Raw genomic sequence first — 16,431 nt, 5'->3', positions numbered from 1 at the left:
TATATATATATATATATATATATATATATATATATATATATATATATATATATATCTGTGTGTGTGATTGCTCATCACATATTAACTGTAATATAACATTCAATTTCTTTGTGTATATATTTATATGGCATGAAATACATTGCCTGTCACATTAGGACAAATGCGTTGTCATTATCACGTTTATTCTTCTCTCAAAATGACGCCATATTGGAAGTTGTGGCACGAACCACAAAATGATGAAGATTGATATTGTTTGCTTATACAGTGTTCTAACGTTTATTTTTATGTTACAATAACAACAAAGGATTGTCACGTTAATCTCTTCGTTTACTGATCACTTTTCTCAATCGGTTTTCAGTTCTGATTTGCCATTTGTTTCATGCCAGTTAGTAGTGAACATTTGTCGTACACTGATATCTCCGATTGCTGATCTTTTGCTTGCAAATGGCTTGCAATTGGTTATACATTTGAGTGACTTACCAGCGAGTTTTCCCCTAATGTGTTATCACATTTTCCTTTGCTCTGAAGTGATTTCGCCATTACCTTCTTTGATTATTCGTGTGTGTCCTACTTTTGCACATAGCTCCGTGTTTATTTGTTATCCAAATGTCACTTTATGAGTATAATCGTCCTTTTTATCACATTTTAGTGATGTTCTTTGAATTATGAGACGCTTCTCAGTCCTCCCTAGATTTTCCCTCGGTAATTTACCTTGAAATTTGTCACCAATTTTCGCGCACCGTCTGTGTTGAAATCTTGTATTTTTGTATGAATAGAATGAGAATTTTAATTTAATGTAATGGAAACCTGTCATTGTTCTGCCCACTTGTCAATTGGTGTTCCATAACGGTTGGTGGAATCTGTATAGTATTATTTCAAATGCATAATGTCTATACAGTTATATAGAAAATTCAAACGCATACTAATCAAGCGACGTTTTGATTTTATTAACTTTTTTGTCTCTCCTGTTTTTATGTGATATAAATTACAGGCATTAGTGGGGTCCAATTCTGATCCAGTCGAAGAGAAAGTTTTCACTCGATTTGTGTTAAGCAATTGATTTGGATTTTGAACATTACTGGCGCAGTCTACATTTGGATGCGTGGAAAATCATTCTTTCATACCGTCTTTTCGCATAATTTTTAATGAATATATCATCTTTGTGAATCAGTTGATACTGGATTATATACACTATCCTGGCGCTTTCCGGTTTAACGTGATAAAAATCAAAGTCGTGAACATACTCTATTTCTTATTGTTTGACAGAGAACCAAAGATATCTTTGTATGCAGTCATTAATACTATTTTAAACTCTTTTTCCTTTGAAGTTTTTTCAAGGGTTTTCTTTACTTCCAAAGATTTGTATTGTGTCCTTCCCCCAGCTCACTTCCTTATCTCACCCAGCTGGATCCAAGTTAGAATCTTAACTCTATTGTTGGGAACACATAGGCAGCAGATGAAGTCAACCCCCCCCCCACAAACTTCTTCCCTTTCACTTCTTGTTAAGTGACAAGTTTTTTTATGGTCCACGTTACATTATAAATAGAGATATGAGATTTACGTCCATTTGACATTTGAAGTATTAATCATAATAGCTGTATTTTACTGATGGTGTAGTAAAAGTAGTGGTTTATAGTAGTAGCAAGTAGCTACTACTACTAGTAGTAGTTGTAGTGGTTTGTCGTGGTTCAGTGGTACCACATGTTCTGAGGTTTGTATGTGTGTATGTATGAGAGAGAGAGAGAGAGAGAGAGAGAGAGAGAGAGAGAGAGAGAGAGAGAGAGAGAGAGAGAGAGAGATTTAGGAATGTAGGTATCTTCGACTTTTCCGAGAAATCTTTGGTTTTACTACCGATACGGTATGTTTTGAAATAAGAGTTTGGTGTCGCGTGAGAGAAGATAGAAAGTTGTAAAACGTGATGGATCAGTCGGGTTTTCTTAAGTTTGCTTAAGTGATTTTTTGTCCAGAAATCATGATCGAGTAACGTGGAAGGCTGTAATGTTTAAATGATAAAATGACAGTAATGGTAATCATGTTGCAGTACGACATGACATGGAAGAAGGGACAATAATAAATAATGATAATGATTAAAATAACAACAATTATTACAGAAGTGACATTAATAATTAACGATAATGATTAAAATAACAAATGATTAAAATAGTACAAAAACAGTACATTAATACAAAAACAGTATCAGTTAATAATAATAATAATAATAATAATAATAATATCAGCCCGGAACCCCACGCTATAAAAAACACCCAGTCGAATAGGATGACTGTGATAAACCAAAAAAAAAAAAATCAGTTAATAGTAATAACATGACAGTAATAATGATAGTAGTAGAACCATCTGTAGACAATAAGAATAATCATGAATATGGTCAGTATCAGAGCCTGTCCTTACAATAATAAAAAGAGAAAAAAGAAAAAAAGAGAAAATATGTGAAATTTCAGATGAAGTACCAGCGTTATGACCGCGGGGGTGGGTGGGGATGGGGTGAAGGAAGGGAGGTGGCTCAGCCGTGGGACAAAGGGAAGATAGTGATGGTGGGATGAAGCCAGTGGTTCTTAGGTTGAGAGAGAGAGAGAGAGAGAGAGAGAGAGAGAGAGAGAGAGAGAGAGAGAGAGAGAGAGATCGTGCCTTCAAGCGGGTGTGGGAAGGAGGAAGAGGGTCTCGTGTTGTTGTTATTATTATTATTATTATTATTATTATTATTATTATTATTATTATTTAAATGAGCTTGAATTCTGTTGAAACAAGTTAGAAGATAGAGAACTTGCCTCGCCAGATAACACGGAAGGAAATAGGATAAACAGTCATTGAACTTTTACTAAGTAAATGACGTAACGACCTAAAGAAACGAAGGTGAAAAAATATGAAATTCCATAATTTTTATTAAATGTCTTGAACGATCATATAATTCCTTACGCCAAGATATTCAAACACTGTGCATCCTGCATTTGCCTAAGCAATGCGCGCAGGTATTCACAGAAAGAAATAAAGCCCTAAGGGAAGTTTAGGCACCATTAACATTTCCATTAAGCTTAATGGTAGCTGACTAACCGCTGATGACCTTAAATGAGCTGGTAGCTACTTACTTTTAATGGCGAGAAAATAATCACTGACGCATAATTCTGGGGATCTTATAGCTAACATTATTTTTAAGCTAATATATATATATATATATATATATATATATATATATATATATATATATATATATATATATATATATATTTGTATATATATATTTGTACAAAATTTTTTTTTTTTTTTTTTGCAATTGTGTAAGGAATTGTATTTATTAAGTGGCCCAATTTAATATTCATTACCGCCTCGCAGTCATTCACCTTCAAGTTATCAACGCTTAGCGTTAAGTGAAGTTAAAATTTCTGAGAGCATTGAGTTCTTTCGCGATTAGGAGAATAGCTGTTTAGGAAGTCAGGGGAAGGTTTATGGGGTTGCGTTCTTGTTGTAGGGGGTAGAGGTGGGGACGGGGAGGTCGGCGTTCGGAGTTGGTATACAAGAGGCCAGTCGGTGAACCCTGGTTATTTTTCTTTCCTACTTTAGAGCAGGAAATAAAATAAGCCTTTTTTTTATTATTTTTCTGAAGATAATTCAATAAAATTAGTCTTAGCAAATATCTCTATTATATCCATTTAAAGCCGAATTTGTCATTTCTTGTAAGGATGGTCCCAGCATGAATCCTGTGTGTGTTTTTTTTTATTTTTTTTTTATTTGGTAATTATTATTCAGTATTATTATTTAAAATCAACGTCAATCATGTCTCGTAAGTTTTGATATCGAAGCAGAGGTTTTTACATAGCGTCGAGATAGTTGCTTGAGATAGGATGGTGTTTTTAGGGTGGGAGGCAGAGGCTATGCTGGATGGGGGGAGAAAGAAGGGGGAGGGGGTTGTGGTTGGGAGTTTTTTAGGGGGATAGAGGCCGTCACAAAAACCCCAACACCGCCATTGCCCGGGAAATCGGCGTTTGTTCGGCGGTATGCAGTCGCCATCGAGCACATAAGGTGATTTTAATGCCGTATAGATACCGAGCTTTTTCTCCACTCGCTTTGGAAGTGATTTTACTTCACTGTTCAAACTTCGGTCGTCCACATTACTATCCATTGACCTGTAGCGACTGGCTTAAGACGGAAACTCTAATGTAGATCAAGAGGCAAAACTATTATCAAGTTTTTCCTGTTTGGCAACTGCGTTTCAACGTCTTATGCGAATCGCTTGAGACGTCTTATCCGAGTATCAAGTATCGGGCTTTTAATATTCTGGTAATCATTTTATTCTCAGAAAACATACGATGGATATCGTTACATCTCTTCAGCACAAATGATATTTGTTGTATTTCCCGTGATTCCAAGAACGTGCAAACTACAAATAAACCGGCAACTCAGCCGTCCAGGTGACCTTCCTACAAGTTGGCAAGTCTCCAAATCAACTGGGAGTCCCACGACTTGCCAGTTGCTGCAGCAGCTTTTGTCGTACTGGTCTGGCTTCGGTCAAAACCACTTGTCAGTGACTGTTTGGCTTTAGTGGAAGACGGTGCGTCGGCGCTGTAATTCCCGTTGTGTATTCACTTCGAAAGCTTATCGACTGAAATGAGCTTCTAGTGACTGAGGAGGATTGATGGAAAATATGTTTCCAGGTGGATAGAAGCTTAATTTTAATGGATTTGTGACACGGGTGCTAAATTCCCCGCGTTTAAAACATTGAAGGATTTGTATTGGAATACTACAGTAAAACTCGTCCGTCGACTTCAGAGATTGTCCCACTTCACGATGGAAGGTAAGTTTGAAGTTTATCAGGTTTTCTTACAGTGTATTTTTGACTTTTGTAAGAAAGAAGTTCATGTGCATCGAAAGGAACGTATAGTTGACTAGTACAGTAACCAAAAAAGCCTGGGAGAGGAATCCTCCCGTAAAGACAAGAGTTATAGAAGCAGAAGCCCACCTTGAGGGTCGTATCAAGACCGCTTGCTTAGTGGACAAGACAAGTTTCCGGGATGTGTCATGAGTCAGTGTGACCTGACTCCGGTCAGCCCCTTTATTATAGATTTTCACAACTATAAAGAAAATTATTTGGTTATTCACGAGTATTATTGGTGCTTTCATATAGTTTTTGCAAGAATTGCTTTGGCAAGATGTAAGAAATGCTGAATGTGACTAAGTTTATGGGATTTTGCTTGATCAGTGATTGATGTAAGAGAGAGTGGTAAATCATATATATATGTGTATACTTAAACAGTATATATTATATATATATATATATATATATATATATATATATATATATATATATATATATATATATATATATATATATATATATATATATGTATGTATGTATGTATATATTATATATATACTGTATATAGCCTATATAGCCTAAAAAGAAAAGAAAGGCCGCGAGATATCAACATTGCCGTAGGCTCATGGGAACCTGGGGATAGTTGACGCAATTTTCAGACCTTTTTAAACAGCATATGGGTTGCGTTTGTTCGTTGCTTCGTTATTACTTGGTAATTCGAATGTGTAACTGAAAGTATCTAGCGTATATATGTTTGGTATTACATTGTAATTCCCTTTATTCTTAAAAAGGTATTACTCGAATATCTCCGCTGATATGAAGTCCCTCGTGGGCTTTCGCAGCCTTGGTAGAGTTCACGGTTAATAAACTGTAAATAAATCTACATTAATATTAACCATAAATTACAAAGGAATTATGCCGTTGCAATAATTACTTGTGCATTGAATTTTCAGCAAGTTATCCAGACAGCAGCTCATTTTGATTAGTCATATACCGAAGATTCGGTAGAGAGAGAGAGAGACCATTTTCGCAACTTAATGTGCAATTAACGGAGCAACACCGTATCCCATTTAACATTCTCTCGTAGGTAAAAACATGTCAGAAGTTTTTGTTTGGATGACGGACCCTGGGAATGTCTGCGTGTACTTCTGTGTACTTTTAGGGATCTCAAGGTTTCACCCAAGAATTTTTCTTAGTATGTGTGCACAGATCTTACATAGTTTCCAATGTGTGGATGAAGAACTGTGTGTGTCCGGTGGTTTAACCGTGCTTGTAATAGAGGGAAGCTTTGTACTGATATTTATTTTGAAGTGTTTGTGCAATTTAGTTATGACATTGGGGGTGGTAGAGTCACATCAGGACGCATTATGGATATACAATTGACTGTTGAGAGATTATATAATGAACACGTAACTACATAATGAAAATTAATATAACCAATATACGCTTGGCTACTCGAATGATGCATGCGTTTTTGTATGCGCGTAGTTATTTATAAGCATACGCACTCTCATTATCATTTTTATTTAACCACATAATAACACCTGTCACTTTTATGTCGGCAGAGATGTTTCTCTCTTAAGAAACGCACTCATAAAAAAATAGTGTGAGACCTGATAAGCAAACTCTCAGTATCCATGTAGAAGTGTTTTGGATCAGTTTAATGTAGTGTTTAGAGGCTTAATAGGATACACGACTAATATATTTTTTACTAATAATATTAGTATACGGCTCTCATGTGCAATTGTGCGCTGTATTCTTGAAGTAAGAATTGAGAAAGCTTAAAGGTCCTCGCGGTAGATTTCTTCTTTTTTTTTTTGTCATTGATGATTGCTTGTAATCGTGACTAATTGAACGTGCGCCTCAGAGCGCTGTTGGAATTAATATTTAATAGTCTTGATAGCTGTAAGCGATGTATCATTGTCGATTTGGCTTAAAATCATTTTTGTGGGGCTGCATTATTTTTTGACAAGGTGCCCTACGGGAAGTTTTTTTTTTTTTTTGTATTTTGAGAATACGTCATTATCCTCTTTTTTTTTTTTTTTTTTTTTTTTTTTTTTTTTACGGTGCCCTCGACCCAAGAAGAAAGAAGACATTAAGAATCCAACATACCACTCTAAGTACTAGTACACACCCAAGAATTATCATCCATGTCACCCCTATCATTATCAGCACCACCCTCATTATTGTATGTTATTATCTTCTCTCTCATCAAACATTGTTTTTTTCTTTGTCTCTGTGAGTCATATAGACTATGCAGCTCCATATGTTTGTTAATGACAATTAAATAATTGGTTTCTTGAATTGTTCATCAGTCGTTAAGTTACAAGGAAGTAGAATACAAAGTAGGCTATTCCCGGAAAGGTTATTGTGTGGCTGAAGGTGTATCTCTCTTATAAGGTATTTGATTTATGTTGAAGAAGCTCGACGTTTGAGTGTGTGCTTGTTAGAGCAGTGTTTTGTTTTTAAACTGATACACATGTTTACTATGTATATTTATATCATATATATAATGTAAATGTGTGTATATGTATATATATATATATATATGTATAAATACTTATATATAATGTAAATATGTGTATATGTATATTTATTTGCATAAATACTTATACATATATATATATATAATGTATATATAATGTAAATATATGTATACATTTATATATATTTATATAAATATATATATATATATATATATATATATATATATATATGTATGTATATATTTTTCAAGTGAATATTGCAGATATACACTCTTTTCCAATTTTAGAGGATGGTTTTAGAGAATGTGAACCTCTGATTATCAGCAATTCTATTAATTATGCCTTCCCCCACCTTAGCTGCAGCCCACTATAGTTGACTGAATACCAGATGCATAATTCACCGTTTAGGACAGCAGAGACGCAAAGCAGTTTTGGGATACTGGCGTGGGGGGACAGTTCCTGTCCTTAGAAATGTGTGTGTAGGTGGGTGTGTTTCATAGATGTGTACGTGTCGACTGGCACACGGTATGAATAAATTTGCATACACGCACACATATACGCATTGACTCCCGTTTTAAATGAACCTGTTTGGGAAATGCAGTACGTTTTTTAGCAGCCTCCAACAACTCGAAGCGGTTAGCCTAATAGGTCTCGAGACGACCTTTCGGTTAAGGACGTGTTCCTCATTAAAACCTCTCAGTTTCTCCTGACATTTTTGAGGACTCACTGACGCATTGAGATAACAAGCAATGACTGATGTGCCATGCGTTTAATTGGCAACAATGCCCTTTTATTGGCAACAATGACCTTTTCCTTCCCCCACCACCGTTGTTTGCCTTTGTCGTGCATGACACGACCGGTGTTAACGATCTGTGTTGTTGCCGTGGTGGGCTGTTTGAAACTGGTTACGTCAGATGGTTAATGCCGTTGCTTGGAAATAGCGTCTTCTTCTTCGTTTATTTATACAAGGAAAGACAATATTATAGGTTCCTTTTTTACAAGGAAATTCTTTACATTATTGTGGACTGTTCATTTCTGCTGCATTGGTGGCGTTCGTGACCAGTCCTTCTACATGCCGTATAAATCTCAATACGTACTCTTATATTTATATTTATGGTATGGAAAAGACAATGTACATTTAATAAAGTTTGCTTTTGATTAGCACAGAATTTGAGGAAGGAAGTGTAGAGTAACAGAGTAATTTTATATAACAATATAATTTAAGTAAAACACAATTGCTAATTCAACGTGTTTTATACACCAATATAGTTTAAGTAAAACACGATTGCGAAGTTAATTATTGCAGTCACTTTTGATAGAATGGGCATACCTTAGGAAAAGAGCATCAGTATTAAGTCCAATTCCGGAATTATCTCCATAAGGATCATGGAAGTCTTGCTAATTTGTATTTCTGGGTCTCTGCAATTTCTAGCAGCATCAGGATATGAACTCGTAGTTTTTTCCAATAAATTTCATAACCGCCGATGATATCCACGTGGGAAATGTTGAAATTTTCCTCTTATTTCCAGTTTTTGTTCGTCCTTCACACTCTCATTTTCTTCTATTGTTGATGTCCGGGACAGATAATATGTCAGCTTATCTGTGTTATAGTTCTCGTCAGAATCGGCTGCCGGGACAAAAGGCTTCTGTTTGCAAATGTTATTGTTGCATTTCCTCCTGCACTTTTTCCTGCTTATTCCCGTTCCTTTCCTTCCACTTGCACGTTCCGTCGCTTGTGGTTGTTCACTACCTTAATACAATTCAACTTGTAATATTTTACGTACATTTTATTTATTTATTAATTTGTTAATTTATCTGTTTTTTTAGTAACTGATCTCCTCTTTTTGTACTTCCCATTACCTACTGTTACTTCTTCGAATGAACGCCATATTCTTTGGGAGCTTGATTTATCTATTTACTAATTTGTTAATTTATCTGTTTTTATAATAACTGATCTCTTTTTGTACTTCCCATTACCTTCTGTTACTTCTTCGAATGAACACCATATTCTTTGGGAGCTTGAATTTCAAGTCATCATTGGCCCCTTTGAGCTTGTTCCATATGAATAGGCTTCATCTTTGAATATATATATATATATATATATATATATATATATATATATATATATATAATTTATATTATATATATATATATATATATATATATATATATATATATCTATAATCTTTTTTATGCTTTTTCACTCGTTGCTTTCTTCTTTTCCTTGAGCGAATGATAATGTTTTAGGCATGCTCCGGTAAATTCCCATGTGCTCTATTTCTTGCATATTCCTTCTCTGTGAAACTCTCACTCCTTTCCCTTTTCCATTCCTTACCCATTCCGTCCTGCGTTCTCATTGCTTGACCTTTCCGTCTCTCCCAGTAATCCCTTTGCCTGGTCATCTAGTTTCTTCTTTCATTCCCATTCCTTGTACAGGCCTTTCCTCTCGGCCTTTACCTTTTTTGCTGCTTTCCCAATTTTTTTATCGTTTCCTTCTCTTGCATTCCCGTTCTGTTCATGTTACTCTCCAATTTTTTTTGGGGGGGGCGGGGAGGGATTCTCGTTTCTTGCAAGTTTCCTTCCTTTCTGTATTTCTGTCTTTCCATTGACGTTCCTTGACCATTTCTTCTTTTGGCATATTCCCGTACCTTACCTATTACCCTTCATTTCTCTTTTGCATGTCTTGCCCGTATTCCCTCCCTACTATCATTTCTGTTCCTTGCCCGTCCCTTATCTCCTCTGCAACTTTCCATAGGTATTGACCTCCTGTCATGTTTCCCTAGTTTATGCAGTTTCCTTGTCATGCCATTTTTTTTTTTTTTTTTTTTTTTTTTTTTTTAGTTTTCTGTTAAAGAAAGCTATTGTGCCGCCTTTGTCTGGCCGTCCGCGCTTTATTCTGTCCGCCCTCAGATCTTAAAAACTACTAAGGTTAGAGGGCTGCAAATTGGCATGTTGATCATCTACCCATCAATCATCAAACATAGTAAATTACAGACCTCTAGCCTCGGTAGTTTTTATTTGATTTAAGGTTAAAGTCAGCCGTAATCTTGCTTCTAGCAGGGTGTATAGGATAGGCCACCACCGGGCCGTGATTAAAGTTTCATGTGCCGCGGCTCGTACAGCACTGTACCGAGACCACCGAAAGATAGATCCATTTTCGGTGGCCTTGATTATGCGCTGTAGCGGATGTGCAGAAAACTCGATTGTGCCGAAGTTTTTCGGCGCATTTTTTTACTTGTTATTTATTAGTAAAGGCTCCATTTCGGCCGTTCCCCGTGGCGGTACGAAAAGTCCGAGTTCACCTTTTGTGTTTTTGTTCATAACGGCCTCGATCGGGTTACTGTATGCGTTGGAAACTTGGAGTTTAATTGAGGAGAAACAATGCAGCCTTTGTTTCGGGAATCGTTTGTATTTAGGCTCCTATTTGTTGTCAAGTCGATGTTTACATAGGATTGTGTGTTGGGGGTCTGGGATGGTATGTGTGTGGAGGCGTTCTGTATAGTTTTTGTTTATTATACATTTTACGTTTATACGAGACAGCGTTTGTGCTAACTGTATGAAATACGAAAATGTACGTAGGTTTGCAATATAGACCTAACCGAATACCGTGAAAATAACCACTTTTTTTTGTGGTAATGCATTACGAGAATCGAAAGTTTTGGTCTGATTTTTAGTTATCGTGAAATGTATTTCTTATTTTGAAAAAATCCGCAGTTTCTCAGGTTCAGAGAATTGTTGCATTGAAGGTATTTTTACTTCAAGCTGTGATCATAGAGTTTTGCATGTGAGATGTAACCCAGGCATATGCTAGCACCTTGATTGTTCAGTAAGGTACTCCAAGGTCATACATATAAATATATATTTATGTGTATGTGTATATATATATATATATATATATATATATATATATATATATATATATATATATACTGTACATATATATAATATATACAGCCTATATACTTATATGTATATGTATGTGTTTATATATTGCAATAATTACATTTTGCATTTGAGATGTTGTAGCCCCAGGCATATGCAAGCATCCAGATTGTTCAATAAGGTACTCCAAGTTCATGTGTATATGTATATGTATGTGTTTATATATTGCAATAATCACATTGACATATATGTTACCATACAGAAGAATAAGTTATTTAAGAAAACTATAAGATTACCTGACAAATCTTGGGGACCGTCAATGAACCAAATAAGATCTAATAGGAAGGCCTTCGAAAATAGTGTTGACTCCCCGCCCCCGTCCTCCCGTCCCCCTCCCACCCCACCCCACCCCACCCCACGACAACTGGTTACTCAAGTAGTTTGTTCCCTAGGAGTTGAATTAATTCAGCTCAGGAATAATGAACCCACTGGAAGGTTCTGGATAGTGTTCAAGGATAGGCCATCTTCACGCGGAATCCTTATGCCCCAATTACCCGTGCTCTTAAAGCACTGTTGGGCTGATCATGCAATTATGCTTTCTGCTTGAGTTCTGCGAAAGGTTAATTGGTAAGGCTACCTGCGAGACTCCACCTACTTTCGAGGTCAGGTTTATAATTGGAGGCTCTTGGTATTCTAAAACTGCCCATGTCATATGTTGGGTACGGTTACATCGTAGTTATTATTCGTCTCGGCTGCGTCTGGGTAAGTGCTAGCGGTATTAGTCCGTCTAGGCGAATGATTTTATTTATTTAATTTCTTTTATTACGTGAGGGCCATTCGTTTGTCGTAGTAAATGGTTGCATTAGTTTATTTTGGCAGTAATTATTGACTCATACTTGGTTTGGGAAATGCAAACTTTTTTTTTTTTTAATTTGTCTTCGGAGTAGTCAGCGGACCTGGCTTTGTCTGGGTGGGTGTTTATTCATTCATTTCGTAATTAGGCTACCTACATAATAGGCCCCCTTAGCTGATCCCTTGCCATTTATGGCGTCCGTTGTGACCCGTACATTCACTTGCTTTAACGTTTATGCAGACACATTCGAAGAATCATGCGGCGTACTCCACGGTAATGATCAAACCCGCACCATCATAACATTTAGAAAATAAGTTTCAATTTCTCTCTGAAAGACTTGATATTGTCGTCCCTCCTTTTATCATGTGGGAGCTTAATGTGTAATCTAGGAGCTGCTTAGTCGGTTATTTGCTAAGTCTTCATCATAGGTGAATGCTCACGTTATCACTGCGTTTTATTGCAGCTGTGTGCAGCGGTCTTCAATTTGTCTTGACGTACGGTCACCGGGCCTTAGAAGTAGCTAATGGTCCCGTCTTGTTGATAAGTTGCAAGACCGGTTTTAATTCCCTATGTATTTGGATCAGGCTAATGGAGTCATACGTGCTTTAAGTAGCTTTAACCAAGCGAGTGACATATCCAGAAAGAAAAAGTTGCTTGCAAGAATGGGGCGTTTGCTTGCAGTGACATTGCTCTCATGCAAACAGGTTTTTTTTTTTTTGCTTCCCGTGAATGTTCTTTCCAGGCGCAAGCAATTGCGGGGTTGAAAAGAGCAAGCGCTGTTTGTGGTTTCTTTAAATGCACATATTCCAGACTTCTTTTTACGAAGGTGCTTTACATTGATCCTTAATGAGGTCAGACAAGGGACCCGTGGATTTTTGCGGTTCGTGTACTGTTAAAAAAGAGGGCTAAGTGATTTTCCTATTGTGTGTGAGATAATTAATGGTAAATATTTTCCCTTGTTAGGTATGTACTATTTTCACCCAAAAATAGAGGAGAGTGCCGTATATATTGCTCGGATTATCAGGCATATTTTCATTGTATCACCCCTTTTAAGAACAGGAGTTATTTTTTTAACAAAATTAATGAGACACTGATAAGTATCTCATTAACTGTATCATGCCAGGTAGGCCTCATAACCTTTAAGTGTGAAAGCCACTGCAAGAAAACCCGTAATACAAGAAAATATCCCCTGGTTAGGTGACAATGCCAGTACCCCGTTGTTGGGTAGTGCCGTCAGTGCACCTCATGCTTGCACTATGGGCATTGCTTAGGGTTCTTTGCAGCGTGCCTTCGGCCCCTCGCTGCAACCCCTTTCGTTCCTTTTACTGTTTCTCCTTTTATATTCTCTTTCCTTCATCTGACCTTCCACCCTCTCCTAACAATTGATTCATAGTGCAACTGCGAGGTTTCCCTCCTTATACATCTTTCAGACCTTTTACTGCCAATTTCCGTTTCAGCGCTTAATGACCTCATAGGTCCCAGTGCTTGGCCTTTGGCCTAAATCCAGTATTCAATTCAGTTCAATTCTATAGTGCCAATAGTAAGATATGCCGTGTTTTTAAAACACATAAATATGTCACTGCTGAATATATCAACTGAGAACATCTCGGCGTAACTTTCAGTGGAACAGAATAGCCAAGTAGATTCACTAACTTGCGTCCTTGGGCCGAGAAAGGGAAGACATTTCGAAGAGGCCCCGAAATGGAGTTCCTAAATGGGTATTGACGTAACAATGAGAAAGGAACTTGGTGGTTCAAATAAATCTCCCTCTCTGTCTGCCTCCTGTCTTTAGCCTTATATTTTACTGCCCCGGAATGTATATGTATGTGAACGTATATATGTGTGTGTATATAATATATATATATATATATATATATATATATATATATATATATATATATATATATAAATATATATATATATATATATATATATATATATATATATATATATATACAGTATATATATATTATATATTATATATATATAAATAATATATATATATATATATATATATTATATATTATATATATATATATATATATATATATATATATATATATATTTAATATACATATATATTATATATACGTATATTATAAATATATATATAAATATATATGTATACACACATATATACTGCATATTTAACATTCTGTGTGGGCGCATGCGCACACCAGCTTCCATTCAAGAATACCCGGATTAATAAAGCACACAGTATACAGTTTCACGAAAGCTAACGAAGATGGACGTCGAGTGAGCTCTCGACGAACTATTACACGGGTGGGTAACTGGTCACCCATTACACTTTCCCGTGGATTCCAGTATGCGCAGAACTCTGGGTAACTGTGATGGGAGAAAAGAACATCTGGTCGTTTCCATAGACTCTCTTTGACTCTCGGCTTCGGTTTGGTTAGCCATATTTCGTGCCTGTTGGGAAGCTGGTGGACTTCTCTCCGCATTTAGAAAGGGATGGAGATGAGTCTCTCTCTCTCTCTCTCTCTCTCTCTCTCTCTCTCTCTCTCTCTCCTCTCTCTCTCTCTCTCTCCTTAGCTTAGGATATGACCAATAATCTGGGATTCCAAATGGTCATTTTACAAAGTAGAGGAGTAGTCAGTGGATTTTTTTTTTTTTTTTTTTTTTTAAGATAATTCTCCTTTGAATCATGTCAGGAGCAGCTTGTTAGGGTTTTAAATTAATAGCGTCATTGCATTCAATTATCATACATTTTCAGTTTTAACAGTACTAGTCGAGTGTGACGGGTTTTTTTTATCTCTCTCTCTCTCTCTCTCTCTCTCTCTCTCTCTCTCTCTCTCTCTCTCTCTCTCTCTCTCTCTCTCTTACACGAACATACGGTTGTGTATATGAAAGAAAATACATAGTGTGCATCAGCTCCCTTGAGGTGATGTAGCACTTCTGCTGAAGATTAAGGATCCCCCAAGGTTTTGACTGCATGGGCTGCCATGTGGAATGTCTTTCCAATATTGTAATCGTCATATCGTGGTGAACCTGGCTACTCAAGGATGACTGATTCAAGGCCTTGGTAGGTGTAGATTTTCAGGGTTAAGAACACAGTGAACTTGACTCAGTCACTCCTGAGAGAGAGAGAGAGAGAGAGAGAGAGAGAGAGAGAGAGAGAGACAGAGACAAAACATATGCATTACTTCGTCAAAATGTAAACAATACACAAGCTAGGACTGCACCCAAGGACCCATAGTTATAGAGTTGAGATTTTAGCCCCTAAGAGAGAGAGAGAGAGAGTTTCCAGCCCTAATTTTCGTTGGCTGTATCGGAACAATCCGGTGGCTTACCTTTAGTACACTGTCGAATTATAGCAAAATGCTATTGCTATGTAAGTGTGGATAGTGAGTTTCTGATATTAAAAATGGAACTGTTAAATGATTTTTTTTTTTTTTTGCATTTTTTTCTATTAAGTAGAGCTAAATTATAGGTAAACAACATTGTGGTAAGATGGCTAATATAATAAAGAGTGTTCAGAGTTGTTTTGAGGTAGTTTGATTACATGGAGAAAAGGGGGTTAGTATATAGCATAGAATTTTTGCGAATGAGATGGCAAGAGTGCTGAGCAGGTAGTGTGTAAGAAGTGTTGAAATGGAGAGGCCGAGAGGTGTTGTGTGTATCAGGGCTGTCGAGTTGCTTATGAGACCTCTTTGTACTGTAGGTATAAGAAACGGCTGATGCCATCGTAAGTTTTTACACGAGGGCTTCGCATTTCATATAGTGGTTAAGGATGAACATGGCAGTAAATTGCTTAAAGGAACATTTTTATGATACATATATGTGTGTATGTGTGTGTGTGTAATATGTATGTATATAGGCCTATGTATGTAAATATCTATGTACCAGTCGAGCCCCAAAATTCGGCGTCAATAGCCTAGATGTTGTGACGCCAGTTGTAGTCACCATAAATCACTCAATCAAATAAAAGCCCCAAAATTGATTTTGGGCAGTTAAAGGTGCCTTTAAGGTCTGTTTTATCCACACAGTCAATCGATTTTTATTGATCCCATCTGCGACATAAAAACTTGAGACCCCAGCATTATTCACGAGAAGGGTGTATGATGTTTATTATTAACATTTATAATTATTTGTTTGTTATGGAGTAGGTTAACTAAATCTCAACTCGAGACCTCCACAGGAGCCTTGCTGTGAATAGGCACTGACGTCAGCTGTGGTCAAGGAAAGGGCATGGAAATAAGTTGCAACGTCTCCTAGAGTAACGCCAGACCTTATATGTATGAGAGAGAGAGAAATTAGCGTTTTGATTCTTTGAGCTAAAGCAAACCAAAGCAAAGATCCTTAGTTGAACGCTGGAAAGAGAGAGATTAGCGTTGGCTAATTCTTTGAACTAGGCCAAACCA

At 36.6% G+C, this 16,431-nt stretch overlaps 1 protein-coding gene across 5 annotated transcripts in view; it reads left to right on the top strand.

Moving 5' to 3' along the window:
- Positions 1 to 16,431, top strand: part of LOC136838473 (uncharacterized) — a 606,774-nt gene that overhangs the window by 303,593 nt on the left and 286,750 nt on the right. For 2 of the 5 annotated variants that reach the window (XM_067103427.1, XM_067103429.1), the window contains exon 1: positions 4,482 to 4,807. The exons of 1 other annotated variant lie outside the window; for it this stretch is intronic. In XM_067103427.1, coding sequence (XP_066959528.1) covers positions 4,801 to 4,807 — 7 coding nt within the window. In that variant the 5' untranslated portion in view covers positions 4,482 to 4,800. Of the gene's footprint in view, positions 1 to 4,481; positions 4,808 to 16,431 lie in introns of those variants that run through there. 2 more of the 5 variants (XM_067103435.1, XM_067103432.1) reach the window with 2 other exon arrangements.

Source organism: Macrobrachium rosenbergii, chromosome 5 (assembly GCF_040412425.1).
Source record: "Macrobrachium rosenbergii isolate ZJJX-2024 chromosome 5, ASM4041242v1, whole genome shotgun sequence".
Lineage (NCBI taxonomy): Eukaryota > Metazoa > Arthropoda > Malacostraca > Decapoda > Palaemonidae > Macrobrachium > Macrobrachium rosenbergii.
Note: the sequence above shows the minus strand (reverse complement) of the source record. Positions and strands in the feature narration are given on the sequence as shown.